Source organism: Maniola hyperantus, chromosome 13, assembly GCF_902806685.2.
Source record: "Maniola hyperantus chromosome 13, iAphHyp1.2, whole genome shotgun sequence".
In the NCBI taxonomy this organism is placed as follows: domain Eukaryota; kingdom Metazoa; phylum Arthropoda; class Insecta; order Lepidoptera; family Nymphalidae; genus Maniola; species Maniola hyperantus.
The window spans coordinates 2715278-2743255 of record NC_048548.1 but is presented as its reverse complement, the minus strand read 5'-3'; the positions used below and the strand labels follow the sequence as shown (position 1 = coordinate 2743255).

The window sequence follows — 27978 nt, the reverse complement described above, 5'->3', positions numbered from 1 at the left end:
ACTGTCCAAGGGTATCAAAGGTCAACAACATAAAAATAAAACAAATATTAAGAGAATATATTTTATTAAAAAAATCAATGTCTGAAACTTATTCAATAAAATAAATTAAGTACAAAATATTGGTTAGGTACAAAAAAGTACATTTGCTTAAAACTAATTAGAAACCGTTCGTTAGTGTTTATAATATTCTACTAAAGCGTAATTGACTAGACATACCTAAGCGATACCTAAAATGGCGAATTCATTCCTAGTTTTGTTCCGAAATCCAAGCGGGCCCTTCTTTGGTTGCGCGCGTCAGCCCTGCAAATAAGTAATAAAATATCAACACACCATTTATAAAAATGAAATTAAACATGTTGTATAGAAGCAGGCGTTACTTTGCGGAAGTCCATGATATACAATGAACCAAAAGCTTAATTTGTTGTAATCCGCTGAAACAGGTCGAATCTGTATGATGCAACATGCAGCATGCGAAATGCACCGCCCGCCCTCCCACTGCTAACCATGCAGGAAAAGCAGCCACCAGTCAAGCAATACGCACCACCACCACGCAGCACCACACAAATCCCAAAATACACTCGACGCAAGTTTCGCCCCGACACCGGAGCATCCTCATTTTTGGGATTTGTGTGGTACTGCGTGGTGGTGGTGCGTATTGCTTGACTGGTGGCTGCTTTTCCTGCATGGTTAGCAGTGGGAGGGCGGACGGAGCATTTCGCATGTTGCATCATACAGATTCGACCTGTTTCAGCGGATTACAGCAAACTAAGCTTTTGGTTCATTGAAATTAAATATCATTTATTTTAAGAAAGGCAAAGTGTGGTCCTATAGTCTGCTTATGAAGATATAGGGCGTTGTGCGGTGCATAGGAACAACAGTCTTCAATTCGATTCATTTATTCAAAGTACGATAGTGGCTATAATTTTAATTTCGTTAACTTAAAACTAAAGCTACGAGGGTTGCGAACGCACCCAGGTCTGAGAAGAGCCCACAACAAACTCAGCACAACAACTCATTTTGAGAAAAGACATTCGAAATTCAATTCGAAAATATTTTCAAAAACATTCGCAAACCTAGTTTCATTTGTGATTGGTCAAAATTAATGCCCACTGAGATTTTTGGCTCTCGTCGTTTGTATTGGATAACGTACCTGCCTAACAGAGAGAGCGCTATACTAACTTCTTTCCGTGGATAGAGTATAGATATCAAACAAAACGTATGTACGAGTAAATACGTTTTTAAATGAACTCATACATTAGCATAATATGTTTCATTAGACGCTAGACGCGCCGCATCTTCCTGAACAAGCCCTTAGTACACTCACTTGATCTCCTGCCACTTGATGAGCTCGTTGAGCAGGAACACGAGCAGCAGGGAGGCGGCATACGCCCCGCTGAGCGCGCCCGGCGGCCTGTACCGCAGTGCGCACGCGCCCCACGCGTCGCAAGCCCCGTACGTACCGCGAAGCAGCAAGCCGCTCGGTATGCCGTGGATTGTTATTATTAGTACACTCACTTGATCTCCTGCCACTTGATGAGCTCGTTGAGCAGGAACACGAGCAGCAGGGAGGCGGCATACGCCCCGCTGAGCGCGCCCGGCGGCCTGTACCGCAGTGCGCACGCGCCCCACGCGTCGCAAGCCCCGTACGTACCGCGAAGCAGCAAGCCGCTCGGTATGCCGTGGATTGTTATTATTAGTACACTCACTTGATCTCCTGCCACTTGATGAGCTCGTTGAGCAGGAACACGAGCAGCAGGGAGGCGGCATACGCCCCGCTGAGCGCGCCCGGCGGCCTGTACCGCAGTGCGCACGCGCCCCACGCGTCGCAAGCCCCGTACGTACCGCGAAGCAGCAAGCCGCTCGCTACGCCCTGGATTATTATTCTGAAAACAATTCGTCATTTAAAAAATAAAAATCACGACTACCAAAAAACGAATTAAAAGTTAAAAAATAAAAAAAAAATGGCACCATGCAGACGCCATACTGAATTTTTCAAAAAAAAAGGTAGCCTGTATCAATCAAGACGAATCTTTTATCAAAATCGTTTAAGCCGTTAAATAGTTACGATCCGACATGGGAACGGAAACATCCTCCCCTCTCCTTTTGGGTTTCGCAGTCGGGTAAAAAGGTATACTCACAATAGCACCACTCTCGTGGACCAAACTCTGTTAGACCAAAACCTCCTCTGCCATATCGAGGAGTGTCTATGCACGAACGACAGCGATATTATAACTGCAAAAACAACGTTGATTAGTATGAAATATTAAACTTATTTCAAACGACGGGATATGAATTATATAATATAGTCCGGTCAATATCGGCGTTCCCAATATTCATACCAATTTTTAGCTCTAAACATTGGTACGAATTTTGGGAATCACTATTCATGCCAATATTGGACTATAATATAATAATTTATATCCCGTAGTCTATATATATAAAAGGAAAAGGTGATTGACTGACTGATCTATCAACGCACAGCTCAAACTACTGGACAGATTTTGCTGAAATTTGGCATGCAGATAGCTATTATGAAGTAGGCATCCGCTAAGAAATGATTTTTGAAAATTCAACATATAAGGGGGTGAAATAGGGGTTTGAATTTTCTGTAGTCCACGCGGACGAAGTTCCGAGCATAAGCTAGTGTGAAATAAGCTTAAATCTCTGATATTTAGATTTACCACGCTATTTGCTCTGGTACACAAAGTTTCAACTCGACTAAAATGGCAGGACTATATTGTTGTCATCTTAAAATCTTGCCATGTCAAAAGTTCTTTATGTACCGAATCTTCACTCAGCCTTATGGCTTTTGTGCACTCATACGTATTCGGTTCGTATCCGTAATTCTTCGAAGTGGCCGTCATACAAATACGTACTCATTCGATTCGTATTTTTACGGAATCCGTAATTTCATGGATGAGTACACAAACGCCCTTACGTTGTATACCAACGCCTTTTCATATTTAGGTCTATCGTTAAAACAGTGTTATAACGCTAATTTAGATATTACAGAGCTAAAAATGTACATCAATAAAGTAAGTTTTGGTAAATCTGTACAACATTTCGATCTGGTAAGAATAAAATGTGAAGTATCAAACTACTCACTTAAATGCAAAGTGACCAACGCCAGTGTAATATGCTGCGCCAAATACAATCCGTCGTAGAACTCATCTCCCCATCCCTGCCAGCTCTTCAGAGACAGGTCCTGGCTCGAGCCCACACAGGAGTTGCCAACATTCACTGGGTATATAAGCCAGCACGAGGTGGAGTTGGTGAAGTCAGCTATTTGCTCGCAGAAACTCCTCAGTGTGAGGCCGTGGAGAAGTAGGATCGATATCACTGAGGGTAGGAACTTGCACGCGTAGCACCAGAATATGAACAGCGCCATCTGTTGGTTGGTGTGTGATGGACGCATTAAATATTTATTTAGAAAAAGTGGCACGTAAATCAATAAAGGTTTGTCTTGTCATCTTTGCGACCAATAGCGCAAGGTTTTTAATTTCGTATGTACTAATATTATAAATGCGAAAGTATGTCTGTCTGCCAGCTTTTCACGGCCCATTTGTTAAATTGATCTTGACAAAATCAGTACAGAGATAGCTCCAGCGCCCTGGGGACGGATGTAGGCCAGAAAATCAAAGAGTTCCCACGGAATTTGGGTAATCCATATGGGTGAATTCGCGGACTTCATCTATTTGGTACAGGAATAGCTTACATCCCAGAGTGGGATACAGGCTCCTTTTTATCCCGGAAAATCAGAGTTGCCACGGAATTTCAAAAATGTAAATCCACACGAAGTCGCAGACACCAACTAGTTTATTATGCGGCAGAGCCACGTAGTACTCACCCTAGGGCTGAAAGAGAGAGCGGGTCTGGTGGCGGCGCGCAGCATGAGAGCGGAGGGCGGCGGCGCGAAGCCCAGCGCGCTGGCCAGCACCGCGCCCACCAGCGCGCCCCACGCCGCGCCGCCCACCGTGAGCGCGCCCACGCCGAAGCACATCACCGACACCACCTGACACGCGACGATAATGACACTATTAGAAGCTGAAGGTGAACGGCGCCCGTTACACCTGACACACGACGTTATTATTATGAACCAAGGAAGCGAGCAGGACATAGTGGCATTTTCGCCACCATTAGACCTGCTCGCTTCTTTAGCCAGCGCGCTAGTCTTTTGCCTACCGCGCTGGCCAGCACCGCACTCACATGCATACTGAAGACAAACATCAGATACTTTTTATCCCAGAAAATCAAAATGTCTCCCCGGAATTTTTAAAAACCTTAATCCACGCAAAGTCGTAGACATCATCTAGTTTTAAATAATAAACCTTTTCTGTATTTGCCTTTTTTTGTAATTAAAAAGCAGTGGTGTATCATTTTACCTGTATCAGTGATAGGAAGCAGGCGCTGCAGATCCAGAACTGGGTGGTGTTCCACAGACACATGGTGAAGTGGCGCGACATCGTGATCAGCGCGAACAGAGACACGTCCGCGGCGCGCGCCATCTGACGCGAAACGTACAAATTATAGGATCGTTCAGCATCCCTATATGCCTACAAAACGCTTACTATAACTTGGCCCTTGCCGTCATGTTGGCATTATTGCAATTCACACAATAATAAACCCTATATAAAAGGGATAGTGCGAACATGACGGCAAGGGACAAATTATAGTGAACAGTCTGTATTTTATAGTTTTATTGAGGCTGCTTTTCCACCAGAGATTTGCTATGCAGCTATGCTGTGAAGTCAAAGCTAAGCTACGAAACTATGTGACCGTTCCACTAATGCTAAACGGCGTAGCGGAGCGGGTAAGATGCGCGATTAGAGCTAAGCGACGCATCGAAGGTAGATAGAGCACGGGGCTATACCACTCACGCATCCGTAGCTTTCATCCGTAGCACATCCATCCCTCCAAATAAAAACATAGCTTCGTTGAACCTATCCCACCAATGCTGTATGTGCAGTAATGAAAATGATTGGTGGATATCACACATCCATAGCACCAGAGGATAGCATATCTCTGATGAAAAGCAGCCTAAAGCCGTTGTTTGATTTTGACCGCTATTTCATACGGAACAGAACAGCATACGTACTTAATGCCATAAATGCGAAAGTGTGTCTGTCCGTCTATCTGTCTGCTAGCTTTTCACGGCCTGTATTATTTCATTATCTGTATTTGACAAAAGTTGGTAAAGAGATAGCTTGTATCCCAGGAAAGGATATAGGCTACTTTTTGTCCTAGAAAATCAAAGGGTCCTCACGAGATTTTTAAGAAACGAATCCATCATCACCTAGTGTTATTATAAAGAAACCGTAAAAATCTTTTTATCTTATTAGTTTTCAAATTTTATTTTATAAATAAAAGATAAAGGCAAAGCGTGAAGCCTATTATGAAGAAATGCAATAAAAATATCATCGAATTTTAGATATTCTCGTAATATTCTATCGCAAACATAGGGACTGAATTACTGGAAAAATATGATACGGTCCCTATTTAGTGATATGACGTCATACCGGTATGTTCCGATATCAATGGATAAGGGTATCAATATTTGAATTCGGTTAATTAACCGTTATATTACATGCAGTTTGCATGGCACTGGCTGCGATAAAAAAATCAAACATCTCGACTATCGACTGTCGATCGATCTATAAAGGTTGTTACCTAAGCAATACGAATGAAATTATCCGGTATTTTGTTCATTTATCTTGTTTTTCAGTACCAGAATTAAATGACGGTGTGACTGAAAAGGATTGACATAACGGTTAATTTTAACGGCTGAATACCATTATTTTTCTACTGCTTTCAGTCCCTGCGCAAACAGCTATTATTAATTAATTTGTATGAGATTATAATAAATAAATTTTTTTTTTCACTTACCTCGGTATTGCAATAGTTGGCGTACGGCTGAGTTTGCCATTTACTTTTCAGCTTTAGGGAAGCGTGCAAAAGCATTTATAGATTATACATTTTAAATATAATATGTCTGCAGGGTATTAGCAGGTATTAATTTGTAAGCAATTTGTGATCTGTCAAGCGATAATGATTCTTACCGACAAGGAGCAGGGCACAGAATTGAGTGACCGCGCTAGGTCGATGGGTCCGATGCAAGTTTGTGGCACTTGGTAGGGAGGCATCTTTTGACACAACACTGGGTATAGGGGCTCCACTGCTATGCTGTTATTACAATAATATGAAACAAAATTTAAATAAGTAGACATTTTTCCTTTCTTTTTGTGTCAAATTTTCATTATTAAACTGTTTTTCTTTTTTGTTAATGGATAAAAATCTCCTTAATATAAAAATTACAATAATGGTTAAGTAGGTATGATAAATTCCATACAAGGATTACTATCGGTATCGTGGAAACCACTCCTTTCCGTAGATGATAAAAACAACTCATACGTGCTAGTTTTGCGAGTTTCTGCGTGTGTTTCAGTGTGTGTATGTGTGTTAGAGCATAAACATTTACCTGGCATCAGCCTGCATGAATACCTCCATGTTCTGGCAATTTGCTGCAGAGCCCATCACGCAGACCACTTCGCCATAATCCTGGAATACATACAAAAATAGCTAATAGGGAGGTGCCTACTAGTTAAATCTGCAACTTTTTATCAAACGTCCCTAAGCCCTGAATATTGTCTGTATGAATATGCTCTAAAACTATATACTACGGAACACCCTATCGCTTATATGAACAGAGCGTTGACAGCCCCTGAACGGAACTACAGTATTAGTTTCACTCATAACATCACGCACACACGCGCTTGTGTATGCCAGTGTGACGCACATGTACAGTCAAAACACTGCGCGAGTTTGGATCAGGCAGCATGCGCAGTCAATAGAATTTCATATCCCCTAGAATTTTATGATTTCAGTGTTAAAGTCTATCTCCAATGCCGCAAGGGCTTTTGTGTGGTACCTGCATAATCTGTATCATTCGATGCACGGAGTTCGCGGTGCAATCCGTGAACAGGGAGACGAGAAGTGGCACGTTGTCAACTTGCTCGATGTGAGGCCGAATGTTCTCGATGCCGCGCGGGAGTTTCGCCTGCACACATTTTATTTTAATATCATTTTCTTTGAGCACATAACAAGGACAACCTAAAGAGCTTCGTACAGTCGATCGATGGCGACGGTTAGACAGAGCAATCCTGCAGGTTGAAAGGGGCAAGACGGAATAAGGGGTTATATGTATATCGACCGCCAGAAGTTGGCAGAAATATATTATTTATAGTGATATGACGTGATAGTTGGAATATTATTATTTAACTTGGTAGGGGAAGAAGCAAAAAGTTGCATTTTGTTTAAAATAATGGTAGTAAAGTTAACAATGGTAAAAAAGTTTTTTTTTTGCAGCAGGGAATGCTGTGCTGTGGACGCTTGGCTCGTGGCCACAGTGCCGCGCTACAGTGAGTAGGCATGGACCCGGTTGCTCATGTCGAAGTTGAGCAACGCAGAGTGGTCGGTAGAGTCCGTGAGGCAGGACAGGGAGCGGCATGCGTCCGGCGGCGAATCCGCCGTGTCCGGCACGTCGTCGTGCAGCAGGAAGTCCGTGGACGCTTGGCTCGTGGCCACACCGCCGCGCTAAAGCTACAGTGAGTACGGACCCGGTTGCTCATGTCGAAGTTGAGCGGCGCGGAGTGGTCGGTTGAGTCCGTCAGGCAGGACAGGGAGCGGCATGCGTCCGGTGGCGAATCTGCCGTGTCCGGCGCGTCGTCGTGCAGCAGGGAGTCCGTGGACGCTTGGCTCGTGGCCACACTGCCGCGCTGAAGCTGCAAGGTAGGGGAAAGCTGGCTTGCTCTTTAAGCTTTTTGGGGTTACACACTTCTATAAACTTTTGTTGACTATTATAGAAATAATATGTCATCTATAAAAATGTACAGGATGTCTCGAATATTTTGAAGCTTAGTAAAGTTTATTTTATTTTTATTCTTAGATTCTTCACATAATCATAATATTATAGCACTAAGTAGATTGCTAAAGTAGCTACAAAAGTCACGCCTATCGAGAAGTTAATATTAAACTTTTTACTAAGTGAAGCAATTCTTAAATCATGCTAAAAACAGGGTAGCTAAGTACAGTACGATTCAAACTTAAATGCGTCTGCGTGAAGTTGCGAGACGTGCGCTGTTACCCTCACCGCTAACACGGACACCCAAAATGTGTCTTCTGCGCAACGTCGTGCGCAAACTTCAGGGGCGCATTTACGTTTGAATCGTAATATACGCTATGTACAAAAGCTTAATTAGAAATTACCTTCAATCCCTGATGCGTGGTAAGCGAATGGCGGGTCTTCTTAATTTCATCGTTAAACTTGACAGTGGTATGTACCAAGTTGATCGCCCCAGGCGCTGACATCGACAGAGCTTTTGACGACGAAATATTCCCGCTAGATATTCGTAAAAGATATTTTATATTTGACGTTTGCAACTCCTTCTTTGGTGCGGTTGAACGCAACGTATACACGGTTCGTACGTTAACCGCAGCGATAGAGGGCATTTTTAATTAAGTAGAGCAGAGTGTAGACGTGTTCAATAGACCAATCAGGTTATTGCTATCTAACAATAATGTGTAAGTGATAAAATTATCTCGTCATGTAAATATAATGTAATGTGAAAGGAAGAAAGAAAATATATTTTTCGATTGGTCGAAAACACTTCTACGTTTTGGTTCATTGGAAACGTACCTAAATATGATGTTACGCAGAACCTTCAGTAGTATATGATTTCTGAATTTGTACGTTGCATGTATCCGCTGCGTCAACGCACCAAGGAATCTCAATCTTTAGTTCAATAATAATCTAAAAGGTGCAAACATATTGGGCAATGTATCGTCATCCAAAAGAAGGCGATCGGAATCTTATACGAGTATTTTATAATGAAGACATGGACATTGGCTACTGATTTACTTCTGATGCGCCTTAACGCCTTAGCGTTTTAGTCGACAGCCACGCCGGATTGCGCCAGAGTCGTGGCGTGTCACAAGAAGCAATTTGTTTGCACCTTTATACCCCGATCATACGGTATTTGAACCGCACATATTTTGCAGAATACGTCTTACCGAATACGTATAGTGGCACAATACACTAGAAGCATTCACACGTTATTTTGTCCAGCGGTTCGATAAGCCACATGCGCCATTACGTATTCAGTATAGATTTCTCCTGCAAAATACGTGCAGTGTTAATACGCGTGTAATTGGGGTCTTATTTTGTGTGAAATCGAAATTTGTAAACAATTTTGTGACGTGGAGTGTTTTAATTAAAAAAATGAACAGGGGATTACAAAACACAAATGAAAATGCAATCGATTTCGATCAACATAATATATCTAAATATTTCGTGCGTGAGCCAATATTTTCATAATGAATAAATGTAAAAACAAGCTTAACATGCCAAAAAATACATGTACTTTTTCTTGATGATTATGCAAGCAATGGATATTATGTTTCAAGACTATTCGCCAGTTACAGACCGTTCACTATAACGTATCCCTTGCCATCATGTTCGCACCATTGCTTTGTTTTCTTTATTTCTTAGAACTTAGAGTTTATTATTATGTAAATATGACGGGAAGGGACAAGTTATAGTGAACGGCCTGTACTGCGCCTATTACAATTTCCATACTTTATTTTTGACAATTAGCAATTCTCACGCAACAGCCGTTAAGTCTGTTCGTCATACAAAACTGTTCCCAGCCGAGTACGCATGTCGCGAGAATCGCTAAATGTAAAAAAAAGTTATTCTCAGTTCCCGATTGCTATTACTGGCAAATTTTTTTAACATAATTTTTGGTTAAAATAACTTTATGTTATGTTTTATCATAGAAAACATTAGCCTTTTTATGATTTATGGAGTTCGCAAACAAAAGTAGACCTGTTCAAACTTATTTCTTTTGCGTTGTTTGGAGCCCAACTCTACAAAATATTGTTCATCAACCATTACCAACAAATAACTTATTCTTACAATATCAAATGTGACTTTTCAATCATGCCTATTAAGATTTGATGTTATTTCGTGCAGTTTTTTCTATCTGTAAAAATAAGCTATCAGTACAGCTCTACTTTTGATGGCCAGTCTTTCCGTTATTATTAATTGTCATGAATCCGCACTAGGTTAGGAAGCAGCTGATTAGCTAGCACAAGCTTTATTGGTATTTTGTGTTATCATTACAGTCTTATCATATTAGAAACACACGCAAGCACAATTTGGAAAATTAAAAAAACGTACATAATTTAAATTTTGGTTTCGTTGGACCAGCTTCTAAAAAGTTTTCTAACAAAAAAACTAGATCGGTTGATTAACTGAACTAAGGACACCCTTGCCTATAGTTTACAAAATATCAATTAAGCTTGAAGGTTTACACCACGACACTGTTAATATTTACATACTATTTGTCATTAATATAAGTTAGAAAGAAATAGGGGTCTAATTGCCAACCCTGTATAGCACTCATTACTAAAAATCCACCGTGAATTGCAGCTATACTTGTATTAACTTAGTCAAAGCTTAGCTGGCGTCGCAAAATATTCTTCACTTTCGCTTCTACCACGATAACGCATTAATTGATATGGATCTTGATTCTATAACATGTCTTCACGATAGTTACTAGTCGCTTGAACTGGCATAATAGATGCAAATATCTGTAATTTCAGCACTGACGAATAAGGGAGGCCTAGCGGTCAAAGCCGCTCAGGGCGTATACCCAGAGAGTTTGTCCATTCCGTAATTTTTGTTATGTATTTTAGACTTAAATTAGAAATTTCCCTGAAGTATGTAGAGGAAAAAAAAACTATAATATTATTAAAATATGCCATATTGGTGTGTATTCTCGAGGTTCATATTTGTTCACCACCACCACTAGCGTGTCATAGTGTAAGCCTTTATAATACATATAATGTGGTCGATATTATAAATGAAGCTAGTGAAAGAGAAGGCAATGACGCACCTATAGGTAGTGACGTCACCCGTGTCGGGCCTAGTGAGTTGCGACGCCGTGTTGCCGCGCTCGCGGCCCAGCGTCTGGGACGACAGCGGCGAGCTCGGCTTGCTAAACACAATACTGACTGACTATCGGTCTGACCGCCTGACCACGACTGCTGGGTTCCTTGGTGCGTACGAACGGCCGCCGCCATACACGCAAAGGTTCGCAATTAAAGTAAGAGATTCAATTAAAACCAGTATAAAAGTGAGAATTGTAGCTACAAAAAACTTAGTTCCGGGACTAACAGTACATCTGATCGGCCAAAATTCTGACAGTCTGCATTATATTTGCGGTGTCTAGTACAAAATGTATGCACGTCCGAATTTTTTCTGACAGACGTTTTCTGATAATATGCAGCCAGCCTTATACGCACCAAGGGACCCCTCTCTTTAAGATCTGTTTCTGTTATGTCTGTACTGTGTACCGCCATTATAGCGGCCGCTTCTGCGAGGAAGACCATTTTTAGCGATGCATTGGGCAAAGTGGCGCGAAGAAACAAATGTACCTTTGGCCAAGTATCTATGACGTAAACGGCTGAGCTGAGACAAATGAAACTGACTTTAAAACTGCCCAGTGAACAGTTTATATATCCCCGCCATCAATGATCCCTGCGGACGGCGTGGGTATCTTAGACCATGAATTGATTCGTCAATTAACCTTTTGCTTCATACTATACGAAAATACAGCAAGGTCTTTTTACGTTACACCAATCATTTATTTGTTTCTGTCGCGTGTCGTTCTGCTCTATGCTACCGCTAAGGCTCAATTTACAATGACAGCGAATCGAAGCGAATTTCTAAATATTACTTAGCATATTGACTTCTATCCCCACCACGTAAAACACCTTGCTCAAATGAAATGCCCGCGAACTCCCACTAATTTTTTTCTCGGTACAAATTAGTGCTTTACAAAAGTCAATATGATAAAACGATTTTTCAAAAATACGATTTGTTACGTTGTCAATGTAAATTGAACCTAATGGCATGTTAAGTCGTGTGCAAGCCGTACTGACGCGTCGAATTATATTTAAGAGCTCAAATATTAAGCAACAGTTTTTTGACGTTTGATGTATGGACAGCAGAAAATTTTAAGCTAACAAAGTTCAGTTTCAGCATTTACGAAATAGCTAAAACGAAATATATCCTGCTTATTAATAAATTCTACAAGCTGTCTATCGTTAGAAGATTTTCTATGTATGCACTTTAAATTCGAAGTTTTGAAAGAAATAAAATATACGGCAACATTTCAACTTAGGATAGATACCAAGGAGAAACTACTAGTTCTTGCGGAAGGTCATGCAATAGCACTATCATAAGTCGAATATAAACAATTTATTTTCAGCTAGTCGATTTCTCGATTCGCAATTTTTTTTAATTTGACAAGTACATATTTTTCTATTGTCATTTGTTTTACACGAAAATTCACATAATTTTTGTCATAAATTAGCATTGCAGCAATTTTTTGCAAAGAAATAATATCAATTCGCAATAAATAAAAGTAAGATAAAAAGATCTAACCCTGTTGAAGAAAGGATTATGTTACAATAAGGTTACAATGATAAGATTATTGTTATCTAACACAGAGAGACATTGGAAATTCACATTTACACATTTATAAGTAACATCCATACAAATTAGGAAGAGATTTTAAATGACATTCATCCAAATTAAAATGAAGAAATTATTCAAAAGTATGTACCGTGTTACATATTGTGAATGAGTGCATGTTACAGACAACACAAATAGACTTTCATTTAATAAAGCCCTGGTCACAGGTAACGGGCGCGGGCAGCGTCAACAAAATAGATGTTAAGGTGATATCATGTTCATTCGAGTGATTGCTTCATTTTGTTTTCATTCCACGTAAATTTTTGATTTCGAGCGAAGGATGCCGAATGAAAGACAGAAATGAACAAAAAATGAACCATCACCTTTAGAATTTTTAATACAAGGAACTGTACACGGCACTTACGAATACGCGCTACTGTCTTGCGATCCTTAGTATAACGCATTTCATAAAGTTATATTACAACTCTCTAGCAGATGCTTATTTGATAAGCATTGCTTGAGTCACTGCATCAGATCATACTGAACGTATCACAACGTGTTACATGTCGCTGTCGCCGCGCGTTGCGTTTGACCAGAGCTTAAAGTTTTAATCGTTGATCACACCGATAACTTTGGTTAGTCAAATAAGCCGACAAAAAAATAGCCAAAAAATTGGCAATGAATTAAAAACACCAAAGTACATACAACCAATGTTAACACCAGTTTAGTAGCAGAATCGTTTCAATACTTCAATTTGATATTGAGAACTGTAAACTAATATCAAAGATCGACTTGAAAATAAATTAAAAGAAAAAATTTGTATACGTCAATTTTACATTTAGGGTGTTATCATAAAGAGACGCTAGAATGGGACAAAGCTGAGTGATAACGCTCGAGGGCAAGAGCCGTAAGATGTACATTGAAAATGTGTGTGCCAGATTCGGTCGAATGTATGGCATCGAAGAGATGACCTCATGACTCATGATAGCGCCGACCTCCTGACGTCGTAAGTATCTTCAACTTTGATATTCTCTCACTCGATCAACTACCATGTCGCTTGGCGTCTGGTACTGCTACGTCATGCTGTAACGAGTCATACCTGCCAGACCGGTCGCTCCAGCCGGACTCCCAAGTCCATCTTCTCGCTAAAGATGACCGCTTAAGGCGCTCGAACAACTCCACCGTGTTACTTGACACCTGGTACTGCGTAGTCACACTGTGTCGAGTCATACCTGCGAGGCCAGTCGCTCATGAGCGATGTGGCAGTTCCAGCCGGACTCCAAGCCTATCTTCTCGGTGAAGACGAATGCTCGAAGCGCTCAATAAACTCCACATATCGCTGGGAACCTGGTACTACGTTGTCACACTGTCTCGAGTCATACCTGCCAGGGCGGTCGCTCATGAGCGAGATGTGGCAGTTCCAGCCGGACTCCAAGCCCATCTTCTCGCTGAAGACGCGCGAGCGCAGTTCGTTCTCCTTGCTGAAGTGTACGAAGCGAATGCAAGCGCGCTCGAGGCGCTCAATCAACTCCACCATGTCGCTTTGCGCCTGGTACTGCATTGTCACCATTCCTATAAATACCTACAGAAGATTGTTACAAAATTTGAAAAAAAAATAAGTGTGTATCCAGAGTACCTTCACTATAATTTGTCCCTTGCCGTCATGTTGGCACCATTGTGCTTCTCACAATAAATACCCTTAGATCGTTAGACTAAGGAATAAATCCTGACAAAGCAATGGAGCCAACCTTGTAAGTGGGTTAAACCGACACGGAAATGAAATAAGACGTCAGAAAATCTACTTTGCAATAGTTTAAGCGCATCACCTGATTGCACTGCATGTCAAAATATCCGTCAGCGTCACTGACGTCGTCATCCGTTATTTCGTTGAATAGCAAAGAATCTGCAAGGAACAGTTTAAATTCTTAAATAAAGGACTTAAAAAGAAGAGAAGTAATAAAATATTAGAAGAATAGTATTTTTACGTTACCTGTAGAGTGAAAGTGCAGTGCGGGCGCGTCAGGCCATTGGCTCGAGTGTGGGGCGTACAGAGAGCGACTATCTGCCGGCAGCTCCAAGTATTGCTGTGCCAGAGCCGAAGATATGCCACGGGTCAAAGGCCTAAAATATTATATAGAAGTTCTTAAACATAATTAGACTAATATCTATAGAGGGTACTTTGATTTTGCTCACTTACCTTTTAAAACAAGACAGAGCTAATGTATCTGACATGCTAAGTTTTTTATTTTCCGGGATAAAAAGGAACCTATGGGTTAATTTGAGGCATAAGCATTTGAAATAGCCAAACCTCTCTCTTTGTTTTTTCGGAAGAAAAGTAGTCTATGTGTTAATTCTGTAGGTCGATTTTGTAAAACCGGCATCAATCATTATTACAATCTCAATTCTTCTGATTGGCTGAATTTGTGGGATTCTTGTTGCAACAATGCATTGTAGCCAATAGTGAGCGAGCGTCAACCAATCAGAGTTGATTACGATCGTGACAGTGTAGGTGTCATTCTACCGCAATCGAGCAGCAGGGTATAAACTATCACCATTTCCAGCCAAATTAGTTCAGCCATTGCGGCGTGAAGGAGTAACAAACATCCAAACGTTCACATTTATTATATTAGGATAAATGAATGGTCTTGTAACGCGAATCATGTCACAAATTTTCACAAAGCGTTTGCGCTAGTAGATTTTCTAGTCGCTTCGCAATGTTATATTTTGGCCCTAAATAAAAAACAAAAACAACTCACTTGTAAGCGAAGGCAGTACAGTAGGCCGTGAGAGAGTTCCGCTGGTAGAAGTCGATGATCTTCTTGCGATCCGACGGCGATATCGGCGTGAGGTCGCTGCCGTTCCAGTAGTCCACGCACGAGTCCAGGATTATGTCTGCCGTGCCCTACATCGATGCGAGTTGTCTGATTAAACGACTTCTGAGTTTTTTTTTTTAAATTCACATATTAGTTAGCCCTTGACTGCAATCTCACCACTCACTCATTCTCACTCATTGGTAAGTGATGATGCAGTCTAATGGCAGTTTTTACTAAAGCCATGTACCTTTGGTTTCTAAACGGCATCGTACCGGAACGATAAATCGCTTGGCGACACGGCTTTGCCGCTAGGGTGGTAACTAGCTACGGCCAAAGCCTCCCACCAGACAAGACCATAAATTAAGAAATTATAAAATTCCAAACCCCTGGCCAGGAATCGAACCCGGGACCTCCCACTAATAAGACTACAGTGCTTACCACTGCGCCAGCGAGGTCGTCAAAAAGTCACATAGTCGGCTCGGAATAGCCAGGGTCGGATATTTATCTGGATAAGGGTTCGACAAAATAATTCCAAACAATTTAAATAACACGTGCTGTGAGAATAAATTTGTAAGATTTAAGACGGGAAGCGTGAGGCGCACGTAATAGGTACAATTGATACATGATTGACACCTATGACCTAAGTCACCAATAATTTTATTCCTCTGCAAATAATATGCACTGTTGTGAGAGTTTTCTCAATGGCAGCTATTAGTCACTGTATTGTTGAGAAAACTGCCGTATCCGCCTAGAATGCTCTTTAAGGTGACAGCACACATATCAACTCGGAAACACATATCACTTTTGCCTTGCGCCTCGCCGTCAACCAGGCATCACCCTAACGTAAAAGCGGATCAGCAGCTCCGGTACATCGGCTACGGCTAGGCGACTACCGCACACAGGCAATCGTGGAAGAACCGACGTATGGAGAGACAGTGCGAGGACGATGAGCCGTAAGCCGGGTACAGACTGCTGTAACGTGACATGCAATGTAACATGAAAGGAGCATTTCATAAGTGTGGACGCAGCGTGCGCATGATCTGAGCACGTACGTACTCGCATCTTTGTGCGCGCTGCGCGCCCCTTTGTGTTCGGCGAAAAACCGACAAATGGCGGATCGCGGCGCGCACGAGTTGAAAGCATTTCAACTCGTGCGCGTACTGTGCACGGTTCGTGCGCGCAAGGCGTCCACACTATGGGAATTTTGTTACATTGCATGATACATTGCGACAATGTGGACGGTAAATTCTTTCATTGCGTGTTACGTTACAGCAATCTGTACCCGCCTGTAGGCGCGGGAACTGCAAGTGGTTCGTGAGCTTCTCCCGAGGCGAGGCGATTGCGAAACGAATCCGATTAGTGTGCGTTGCAGTAAGGAGTTTCATACAAAGAATACTGGACGGCTCGAGTTGATACAGTGACGATTCCTTTCCGAGTTGATTTGTGTGCTTATGACCTTTATAAATACTCTTGGGTATCATCTTGGTTCTCAGGTGCAGCGAGCGCACGAAGCGTGTCTGCTTGCTGCACGAGTGGTTTTACCTGCGTCAGCATCTGCAGCTGGTTGGAGTGCTCCTTCACGAGAACTGCCAGCATGTGCGGGAGCGGCACCTTGACGCGCGTGCTCAGGTGCAGCGAGCGCACGAAGCGCGTCTCCCGCCGTATTGTATCTGCTTGCTGGAAGCATCATAATCGAAATACTGATTCAAGCCTGGACGTCTATAGCAGAGTAAATATGGAGAACAGTCCGTACGTATAAATTACGTCCACACTTGCTACAACCAAATCCACGGATCAAAGAAGCGGCAGTGGATCGTCTTTTCACTCGAATTTAATCCCTAAGCGAGGGCACAAGCCAATGGGACCTGCTAAGATAGCTATGTTCTGCAATATGGCGCAAATGAATTGCGTCAACGCGCAATCTACGCGAAAATTTGTAGCCGATCAAATTGGTTTAAAATAATGACGTCGGACCTTAGACAAAATGCCGGATACATGCTGAGTAAGAAAAAGTTAAAAAACACTCACCAAATGTCTGAAGACAGCCAAACATTCTTGTACATTATATGAATTAGTGACGGTATCAGTGAATCCAATTTGTTTTGCCAATTCGCAAAGACATCTTCGATTCGTTACAGGCACTAGATCTTCACTGAAACAAAGACAGAATAGTTACATACATGATATGTATTTTCTGTAAAAGTTTAGTCCATTTTCAGATGGCGGGATAAGAAAGGTTTTAGTCAAAAACTTGGGGTTTTCATATTATGTATAAAATAGTCTTACATTTTCAAAATAGCATACTCCTCATGCTAAATAGGAAATGTATGATAAATTAACACAAGCGTAGAGAATTATTGTTAACTAGCTTATGCTCGCGACTTCGCGTGGACTACAAAATTTCAAAACCCTATTTCACCCCCTTAGGAGTTGAATTTTCAAAAATCCTTTCTTAGCGGATGCCTACGTCATAATAGCTATCTGCATGCCAAATTTCAGCCAGATCCTTCCAATAGTTTGAGCTGTGCGTTGATAGATCAGTCAGTCAGTCAGTCAGTCAGTCAGTCAGTCAGTCAGTCAGTCAGTCAGTCAGTCAGTCACCTTTTCCTTTTTATATATATAGACTAGATGGTGGCCGCGACTTCGTCCGCGTGAATTTAGGTAGTCAAATCTAACTAAATTTCAATTTTGTGAAATCTAAAATAATATAAATAATTATTTTACGCATAAATCAAACAAAGAATTATTATATTAACTATTTTATTATACTATAAAACTATTCACAAAAATGCTGGAACCCAGACTCTTGAAAGATAAAAGAAAGAATTTCATTTCGAATATGTTTTATACCTGTAGTGAGCCTCGCATGTGAGGTGTGCGCAGAAGTGCGCGTAAGTGTGCCTCGGAGCCTCCGCACACGTGTTGAGCAACGCAGCGAGACCCAAGGGTTTCAAACGCGCGAGGTGCGTGCGCCATCTTTGTTCGTCAAACTCCACGCGGAACGGCGCGTTTTGGTCGTGGGTTAGATCCAGCACCTGCAAAGTTAGAAGTTTAGAGCCTCAATAGCTCAACGGGTAAAGGAGTGGACCGAAAACCGCCGAAAGGTCGACGGTTCAAACCCCGCCCGTTGCACTATTGTCGTACCTACTCCTAGCACAAGCTTGACGCTTAGTTGGAGAGAAATGGGGAATATTAGTTATTTAACATTTCTTTAAAAAAAATATATATTTAGCATACAAAGCCGTACGCCGCAATTTCGTCTGCGTGGACATAAGTCCCAGTTATTTCGAAAAATCCCGTGGAGATTCTTTCTTTTCCCAGGATAAAAAGTCAGTCTTTAAATGGTCCTTGCAATCGATCCGATGATCCGTTGCGGCGTGACTTAAGGACAAAAAATTGAGCATTTATATTATGTTCATGTTACAGAACAGCAGTAATAAAACCGCATAATCAATCTCCAAGAACGTATTTTCAGCATGTTGAAATGAAATTTCTAAAACAAGAAAAAATTATTCCAAGAACACCTCAATAGCTATATCACCATTTTGTTAATAAATAATATAAACTTAATAATATAAACTCACAATTCACAAATGTATTGAAAAAGTTGTATAATACACGTGAGCATTCATTTTATTGGAATTTGCTCCCCGACTATAATTGTTAACTTTCCGCAATTCAATAAGTATTACCTCAACGATAGTAGATGGTTCGGGATTCGGTTTGGTGTCGCCAATTTGGTCGAGGTTGCTTTGGCTCTGGTGTCCCATTGAGTCCACGAGGCTGGTTTTGCTGGAATTTTGCGAAGTGGGGCTCGAATTGCGCAGAAAGAATACTTTCTCCGCGGTTGGATTGGGCCACGATAAAATGCCCTTTTTATCCACACAGCAGAGAGCCTGTAAATGGGATACCTTTATAATGCCATACTGAGAATGATATTTTCATAATGGAACTTTCTTACAGAACGCGGCCGAAAGTGATGAACATGGACTTTTAGATTGACATTTTATTTTTGTAGAGCGTTGTCTCTGTCACTCATACCCATATGACGCTTTGTCGGTTTCAACGACCGACAGTGCTCTACAAATTTGCTATCTTCTTCTAAAGATCGATGTTCATCACTTTTGGGCGCGTACTGTATATTATTATTTACTAGATGATACTCGGGACTTAGTCTGCGAGGATTTAGGTTTGTTAAATATTTATGTTAAATAATTGTCATACTGCTTCCAGGTTAGCCCACTTCCATCTTAGACTGCATCATCACTTACCACCAGGTGAGATTGCAGTCTGCGCCAAAAAATCCATCAACATAGGACCACAACTACTTAGGACAGTTCAGGTCGCTCCTTACCGCAAGATTGCTCTGCAATATTATCATATCCTTACTGTGATATTAGTAGAGATTCTAAGCCAACTTACCGACAAGGAGCCCAAAACGTGAACAATATTGGCAGTTCTCGCGACCATGTCCTCTCTACCGAGGAGAATGTTCCAGAAGGTCTTGCCCAGAGATCGCAAGCTGTCCACTTTGAGGTTGGATTCGCTCAGCGCTTGTATGAGCGGGTCGGTCGCTTCCTCGGATATGGAACAGGATTTGGGACGGGTGTATATTTGACGCGTTTCCGACAATAGTTTAAACCTGTAATCATTTTATTTACTGAGGCTGAGATCTATAGAGTGCACTTTGACTTTGCTCAGACTTAAGATTGAGTTAAAACGAAACAGATTTATGTGAGAGATATAGCTCTGTCTGTTTATAACTCCGTCTTAAGTCAGAGTGCGCTCTATAGATTTCACCCTTAGTATCCAATTGGCACGCACACGTAATAATGACTAATGCCGGTTTTGACCTACTGTTTAGGCTAGCATTTGCTGGCGTCAACCGCTAGGCAGCTACAAGCAGTGCGTCACAAATGGTATAATGTTGTACTTACCATAACCTGTCAATTTAAGTTTAATATGACATTCTTACTGATAATCGAAACTATTTTATATTAACATACTTGTACCTACTTAATATTACTAAATTATTAACAAAGAAGAAACTAATTGACATTATAACAAACTTAATTAAATGATAAAATCTATTATAAAATAATGTAACACATAGTTTGCATGTAATTGTATAATAATTATATATTTAGCATGTATGTATTGTTAATGTACCTAACTTTACAATGCCCTAACGGGGCTTCATGTAACCATGAAAGCAAATGAATAAATAAATCATAATATCATACGTAAAAACACACAGCTTCAATTCGAATGTCTCCAACATCAAGGACACCGCGACGTTTGTCGTGACGCACACTCACCTCGCCAGCCCGTAGCAGTTGAGCGTCACCCAGGCGAGGGGGAAGAATATCTGCAGCAGCGGCACGGACGCCGCCGCCGGCTGCAGCAAGTACACCTCGCTCCAGTGCGGCGCGCCAGGCAGGCGGGCCACGTGGCGCGCCGCGCTCGCCGCCAGCACCAGCGACACCGCCACCGGCAGCACTATGCCTTCTAGAATCTTCACCGTGCACTGTGAGAAGGTTTAAGACTAAAGAGTGTGTTTGGGATTTGTGTGGTGCTGCGTGGTGATGGTGCGTATTGCTTGCCTGGTGGCTGCTTTTTCCTACATGGTTAGCAGTGGGAGGGCGGGCGGTGCATTTCGCATGCTGCATGTTGCATCATACAGATTCGACCTGTTTCAGCGGATTATAGCAAGTTAAGCTTTTGGTTCATTGGTTTAAGATTAGTTCCCGAATCATTCTCATAACCTAAAACTTGTAAGATGGGGTGTGCATGACGCTTTAATAACATAGTCCCATCGTATCCCACGAATCACATAAGTACGTAACGCATCTCGAACTTTCACAATAACATCCATGCACCGATACTTAGATGCACTGTGAGGATGAATAGTCCTGACTGATGCAACCCACTGAAGGGCTTATTCCACCTTCCTAAATAAGACGTCCTAAATGGTGTAGTTACCGTCAAACTAGCCAACTTTGCCACTCAATGATAGTAAAATTTACGTGCGTGCACTAAAATTTAGTCTTTAAATTTAAAGTTCATTTTAAAAAGAAAAGGATGCAGATACTCTAAATTTAGTTTTTTTTTTTTTATTCAGACAGATTTTTTAACAGATACAAGTTAGCCCTTGACTGCAATCTCACCTGATGGTAAGTGATGATAGCGGGCTAACCTGGAAGGGGTATGGCAGTTTTTATTAAACCCATACCCTTTTGGTTTCTACACGGCATCGTACCGGAACGCTAAATCGCTTGGCGGCACGGCTTTGCCGGTAGGGTGGTAACTAACCACGGCCGAAGCCTCCTACCAGACCAGACCAGAAATTTAGAAATTATAAAATTCCAAACCCCTGCCAGGAATCGAACCCGGGACCTCCCACTATTAAGACCACAGCGCTCACCACTGCGCCAGGGAGGTCGTTTAGAGAAAGACAACGGAATCGGTGCCATTGCCCTCATCAATTTTTATAAATTGCTTTTTGGGCAAAGTATCATTGAGTGGCAAAGTTGGCTAGTTTGACGGTAACTATACCATTTAGGACGTCATATTTAGGAAGGTGGAATAAGCCCTTAAGCAAAAGATACAACTGTGCACTATGATACACCGACATATTATTCCCTGGTTATTATGGTTTTATCTGAGGTGTGATGGTGGGATGGTGTGAAGAAAATACCAAACAAATATTACTCTTGCGACAAGTACTGTTGAACCATACCCTGTTACGCTGACTGACCTCTTCGATTCCTTCGTCAGCGAAACGTGCTCTACAAGAAAACTGCATATATGCGCGTCTCCGTTGCCCAACACCGGTGCGAACAGACGTATCTTTAATTTTAATATACCGATACCATTTTATGTAAAATCAGTACAATTAAACCAATTTCACAACCCAAAAAGGAGCTTTCAACACCAGCTCCAGGCATCCGCCCTAATGTCATCAACAAAATCACGAACAAATAGTAAGACATAGACTCACCAAGTACCTCTGTTTCTCGAACACGGTCACAGGTCTAGCTGTGGCCTGGCCGAGGGCCAGTTTCAAGTTGTTCAAGTAAGGCGTTTCGCACATTTTATAGGCCTCATTGGGGTGCGGTGTGCGCACGCGCGGCGCGCTGAAATGCTCTTTTGACTGTAAAAGATAAAGTACCAAATATAACACCTGACTAGGTACTCTTATAAATACTGGACCAATAGTACATCTATTTCTATCTCTCTATATAAATAAAATGATTCGCCGAAATGTATGTACGCCCATAACTTCCAAAGGACAGCAACAAATTCGATAATTCTTTTTTGCTGTCTTCGTTATTGTCAGGACAAGGTATGTATAAAAGATTTTTTTTTAAATTATTAATACTTTACTATAGTGAGTAAAGGGCCGATTTTTTAACTGTCAAATAAATCTTTGTATGAGGCATAAAAATATTTTAACATTTTTATATTGGAAAAATCTGTTAAAATGGCCCTTTTTCTTCAGTTATACATTTATTAGGCGTTTGAAAAATGTGCCCGAAAGTGAATAGTTTTTACCTGTGATCCAGATAAAAAAATCTGCCCAAAGAATAATTCTGGATCCCCTGGCTGCAGACCCTGACAATGTCCCGGAACTTCCTGGCCCGGTCGGAGCACGATTATGTCCCCTTCCACCAACAGCGCCCAGGGGAGATTTACTATGACACCTAAAGTAAAGTATAAAAATCAAAATTATTTAAAAAGGCATGTATAACAAGTGAAATTAAATTTGAATTTTAGGTTTCAAGAAAACTGATTTTTAAGTACTGAAATACTGAAATGTGCGAAAACTTGAGGGCGACAAATACTGAAAACGGCGATTTGAAAATACAATTTTGCAACTGGGACTGATCAGTGTTAATATAAATTATTATGTTGAACTACCTTATGCTCGCGACCTCGTCAACTAACTGCTAAACGACCGAGGCTGGTCAATCGCTCTAGGCCACTGCTGCTTCAAGACAACGCTAGACCACACACTGCACAACAGACGGCTACCAAATTAGAGGAGCTCCAATTGGAATGTCTAAGACATCCACCGTACTCCCTGGAGCTTGCTTCAACAGATTACCATTTTTTCGAAATTTAGATAACTTCATGCAAGGGAAAAAAATCAAATCCGATGGGGCAGTCTAAAGCGCATTCAAAGATTTTATTGATTCTCATCCGAATGTTTTTTTTAGTAAAGGGATCAATGAACTACCTATGAGATGGTAAAAGTGGATAGATAGGAATGGTACGTACATAATTTGAATAAATAAATCCATCCTAATATTATAAATGCGAAAGTGTGTCTCTGTCTGTCTGCTAGCCTTTCACGGCCCATCTGTTCAACCGATTTTGACGAAATTTGGTACGCAGCGATAGCTTGCATGCCGGGGAAGGACGTAGACTACTTTTTATCCCGAAAATTCAAAGAGTTCCCACGGGATTTTTGAAAACTTAAATCTACGAGGACGTAGTCGCGGGCATCATCTAGTATATTATATTTAAAATAAAAATCAACTTTATGTTCCTCCCTTACAAAACGCCAACTTAATGTGTAAGGACCTAAAATATGAAAGTTTTCCTTTTAGCTGTCTGACTGTTCTATCAACGTACAGCTCAAACTATTGCCTGAAATTTAGCATGCAGATTGCAGATAGCTATTATAATGTAGACATCTGCTAAAAAAGGATTTTTGAAAATTCAAAGCCTAAAGGGGTAAAATAGGGGTTTGAAATTGGTGTAGTCTATGCAGACAAAGTTTCTGACATAAGCTAGTTGTAAATAAAAACAAAAACGGCATACCATCTCTGTACGTCCATTGTAGTATCACACAGGGCGAGAAAGGAGCGCATAAGTGTGGATAATGATGTTCTTTCCATAGACATTTTTCAATGGCTTGATCTAGAGTCTCTGTTAAAAGAAATAAATATTACCTATAGTTCAAAAATGTGGCTAACTCCGTTGTACACAATCTCTAAACTAAACTAAAATGATACATCTAAATTTATTGCTATCCCTTTCATAATGTTGCATGCGGAAAAGGATAGCACTAGATTTAGACCTGTTAAGTTTAGTTTATAGATTGTGTACAAGAGAATCGGCCCCAATATTCACATTCAAGTCAAAGTAATCAAATACAGTAGTCTGTGCATAGAATGTTCAGATTAAAATACAAGGGATCATGCAGACCTAGCACAGTAGATTGCGATCACCTTTATGCGATCACCTTTAGGCTGATCCTCTATTTATGTTTTTTTTTTTTAATTTCTTTCATAAGCTGGTAGTTCTTATGCATGACTTATCTGTCTGCATGCTGTAGACGCCTATAATTTGAATCATATAATAACTTTGCACCTAGGATTTGAATAATGTATTTTTTTTGTATGATTCTGTTGGTAGTTCAATAATGTTTCAATAAACAGTTAAAAAAAAAAGGTAATGCACAGTTGGATATTAGAGTAACTTAAATTCAGACAATCATAACAATAAATAATTACAATAGTAGTTAATAGCAATTTGGTAATCCTAACTTTCATTGAGGTTTTAACTTAAAACCTCGGTGAAAGTTAGGATTACCAAATTTTCTTTCTTTCTTTCTTTTAAGATTCAATCCCATGATAAATATCAAAATTGGATTGCAAACCTTGGTGCTAAGCCCCATAATGTTATAACATTAAAATCCTAAGATCCATATTGCGAAAATGTGTTTGTCTCCTTTTCACAGCTCAACCTTCTCACTAATTAAATTATTGTATTGTATAAAACAGGTACATAACACTATTAATTAGGCAATTTCACTAATCTTGCCAAAATTTGATGCAAAGATAGTTTGCATCCAACAGACATGATCTTGTATACCAGAAAATGAACTAAATTTTTAAGCAACCTAAATCCAGATGGACAAAATGATGGGCATCAGCTACAGTAGAAACTCGATTATCCGGCCCTCGGTTATACGGATTCGCGATTATCCGGAATACCAACCGAAAATTGTTCGGCCAAGTGCGAGTAAGACTCGCGCACCGTGGATTCCATCCTCAGGTATTTTTTCCACCATTTTGTACGATAAATCAAAAACTATTATGCATAAAAATAAATAAAATCTGCTTTAGAATGTACAGGCAAAGCCCTTTCATATGATATCCTACATGGTATAGTTATCTTACTTTGAAAATTGAAAATACTCTTATAGTGAACTACATAATATGCACAAACCCGCTTTTCTTCATACTGTACGGGAGCGGTGTGCAGGCTCAACCGTACCAAAGGGGAGATCTCCCACCGAGCGGTTGGTTGTGCTCGGTAGCGCCAGCTGGCCCGACGGTTATGTCTTGAAACTTCTATATATAGTCCAGATTGCAGAAAACTCCGTTAGTGCGATTGCTATCGGCGGTACATTTGTTCGGGACTACGTCATCGATTGAACAGCGCCATCTAGTTTCTATTGTGGTAACCGCCACATCACTCCCCTCCGAGACGAACGCGTAGTGTGAAGCAGTGAAGAGAGGTGGCGTTGTAGCGTGAAGGCGTGTGAAGGAAGGGCAATGGCTGCTAACCAACCAGAGAAGCGGTAGACCAGGACGCTTGTAGCTGGTGATGGAGTGCAGGGCCATTGTGCCCCGAAGCTGTGGCTACATCCGTCTTACAGGCCTCGATGTGCTTGCTGTTGCTGCTTGTAGACTTGGAGTTTGGAGGAGACGTCGGGCTTGCGGTGTGTGATCCAAAGGTGTTGCGATGTATGCGATCACCCTTGATCACGTATGCGCCAGTGCGGAGTGCGGCGGTGTGCGGTTTATCTTCGATGACGTCGGCTGTTGTAGTGTGCGACCATTCTTGATTTCGTCGGTTGTTGAGGTGTGCGACCATTCTTGATCACGTCGGGGTCACCAATGTACGGGAGCGGTGTGCAGGCTCGACCGTACCAAAGGGGAGATCTCCCACCGAGCGGTTGGTTGTGCTCGGTAGCGCCAGCTGGGCCGACGGTTATGTCTTGAAACTTCTATATATAGTCCAGATTGCAGAAAACTCCGTTAGTGCGATTGCTATCGGCGGTACATTTGTTCGGGACTACGTCATCGATTGAACAGCGCCATCTAGTTTCTATTGTGGTAACCGCCACAATACATTTGATTATCCGGATTTTCGATTATCCGAATCCCTAACGACAACAATTAGTCCGGTTAATCGAGTTTCCACTGTACTAGTAAATAAAACATATTTTTCTCACCTAGTACCTTCTTAACCCGATGTGGTATTTCATTCCTATACAGGTATTCTTCATTTATTGCTACGACTATGTTGATTACGAGTAGGATGAATAAAAATAAAGCCTCCCATAGTAGATATCCTTGTGCCAATAGAGTTCCTCCCACCAGATATGTGAGTATCAAACATATTATATTAATTATAATGACAGTGTATGCTATTCCTGATAGTAGCACTCTCTCTGATTTCAGTGATATGATGTTGCGGATAATGCCAAGTCTAAAATAATTCATGACAATTTAAAAATGTTTGAAATTGTAAATTTTCTGTTATAATTTTAGGCACCTACTTATTTATGTCATTTAAATTTTATTTGTAATACAAAAAAGATCAGTAGGTACCTGTCCGATTATTACACGGATTTTTTAGTTGATATGTTATAGTTAATAGTTGAAAATAAATACATTACCCCATACGATTTTTTTTGTTTATGTTCTTTAATAACAGTACGAATGTCATCTCTTAATTTTATTAAAGCAGCCTTTGTCGTGTATCCCTTTTCATGCTGAATGTTGTCTTCCATTATATAAAACAGTATTCACATATTTAAACAAATTTATTTAAAAATAATTAAGGGATATTTTAAAATAAAAACATTTGTATATGAAAAATTTTGAAATTGAAATTTGAAACCATTGGCTTGGCTTGGCTTTGGCATTGACATCACATTGACATCACAGATACTTTGACAACTGTGTCGGTTTTAATCTATGGTTTTCATTCGTTCGGGAATAAATCTTCTTAATTTTTAAGTTTATGCAATGCAATCAATAAAGAATAATCAACATATTTTAATGTATATAGTTAACGGGTACCATACCACGATTAAGTTTTTGTTTTTATTTGTCGATATTTCAACCCAATTGCACGGGTCATAGTCACGACGGGACTGCGGTGCTGCGAGAGATGAAGTTCGAGCTGTCAAGGGCAGTAGCGAACTACCCTCTTTCTTGTTCTTCTCGCTGGAACTTCACGAGCTGTCCGGCAAAATACACTACTACACACACTACCTACCTATCTTGTACCTATATCAAATATTTGAAAAGAGCAACCGCCGAGTTTCTTGCTGGTTCTTCTCGGTAAGAAAGGAATTCCGAACCAGTGGTAGATGCATCAGACTATTCGTAAGTACTTGTAAAAGTTTATTCGAATAAAAAAGATTTTTATTTATTTATTTATTTACTACGTTCGTCACTCACAACGTCACTAGCTATTAACTTTCGATGTCGTACGACGCTGTCTTGGTTTGCATAATTCTACTGGATTCCACATACTTGCTAGTTTATTAAACCCATCCTCACGATTGAAATTCTGGTGTTCGCGCACTAGTCTATTTAGGCA

General features: G+C 40.8%; 1 protein-coding gene across 4 annotated transcripts; it reads right to left on the bottom strand.

The window, feature by feature from the left end:
* Nucleotides 1–47: 47 nt before the first annotated feature.
* On the bottom strand, nucleotides 48–27294 carry l(2)k05819 (transmembrane protein 94-like protein l(2)k05819). 4 transcript variants are annotated; one of them, XM_069502767.1, is made up of 27 exons: nucleotides 27054–27294; nucleotides 26600–26856; nucleotides 24175–24282; nucleotides 22903–23051; nucleotides 22349–22501; nucleotides 20667–20875; nucleotides 19771–19990; nucleotides 19041–19244; nucleotides 18199–18383; nucleotides 17377–17500; nucleotides 16891–17025; nucleotides 15292–15437; nucleotides 14526–14656; nucleotides 14362–14438; nucleotides 13918–14117; nucleotides 10953–11054; nucleotides 8263–8395; nucleotides 7614–7778; nucleotides 6926–7054; nucleotides 6476–6555; nucleotides 6057–6180; nucleotides 4383–4505; nucleotides 3848–4012; nucleotides 3106–3388; nucleotides 2139–2232; nucleotides 1707–1883; nucleotides 48–300 (listed from the first exon to the last, which is right to left on the bottom strand). In XM_069502767.1, the coding sequence occupies exons 1-27, from the start codon at nucleotides 27158–27160 to the stop codon at nucleotides 228–230; spliced, it is 4053 nt and encodes a 1350-aa protein (XP_069358868.1). In that variant the 5' UTR covers nucleotides 27161–27294; the 3' UTR covers nucleotides 48–227. The 4 variants fall into 4 exon arrangements, with proteins under 4 accessions (XP_069358868.1, XP_034830499.1, XP_069358867.1 ...); XM_034974608.2 differs by lacking the exon at nucleotides 48–300 and adding an exon at nucleotides 5884–5934 and having other exon boundaries at nucleotides 1688–1883; nucleotides 27047–27229; XM_069502766.1 differs by lacking the exon at nucleotides 48–300 and having other exon boundaries at nucleotides 1688–1883; nucleotides 27047–27229.
* Between the last annotated feature and the right edge of the window lie 684 nt (nucleotides 27295–27978).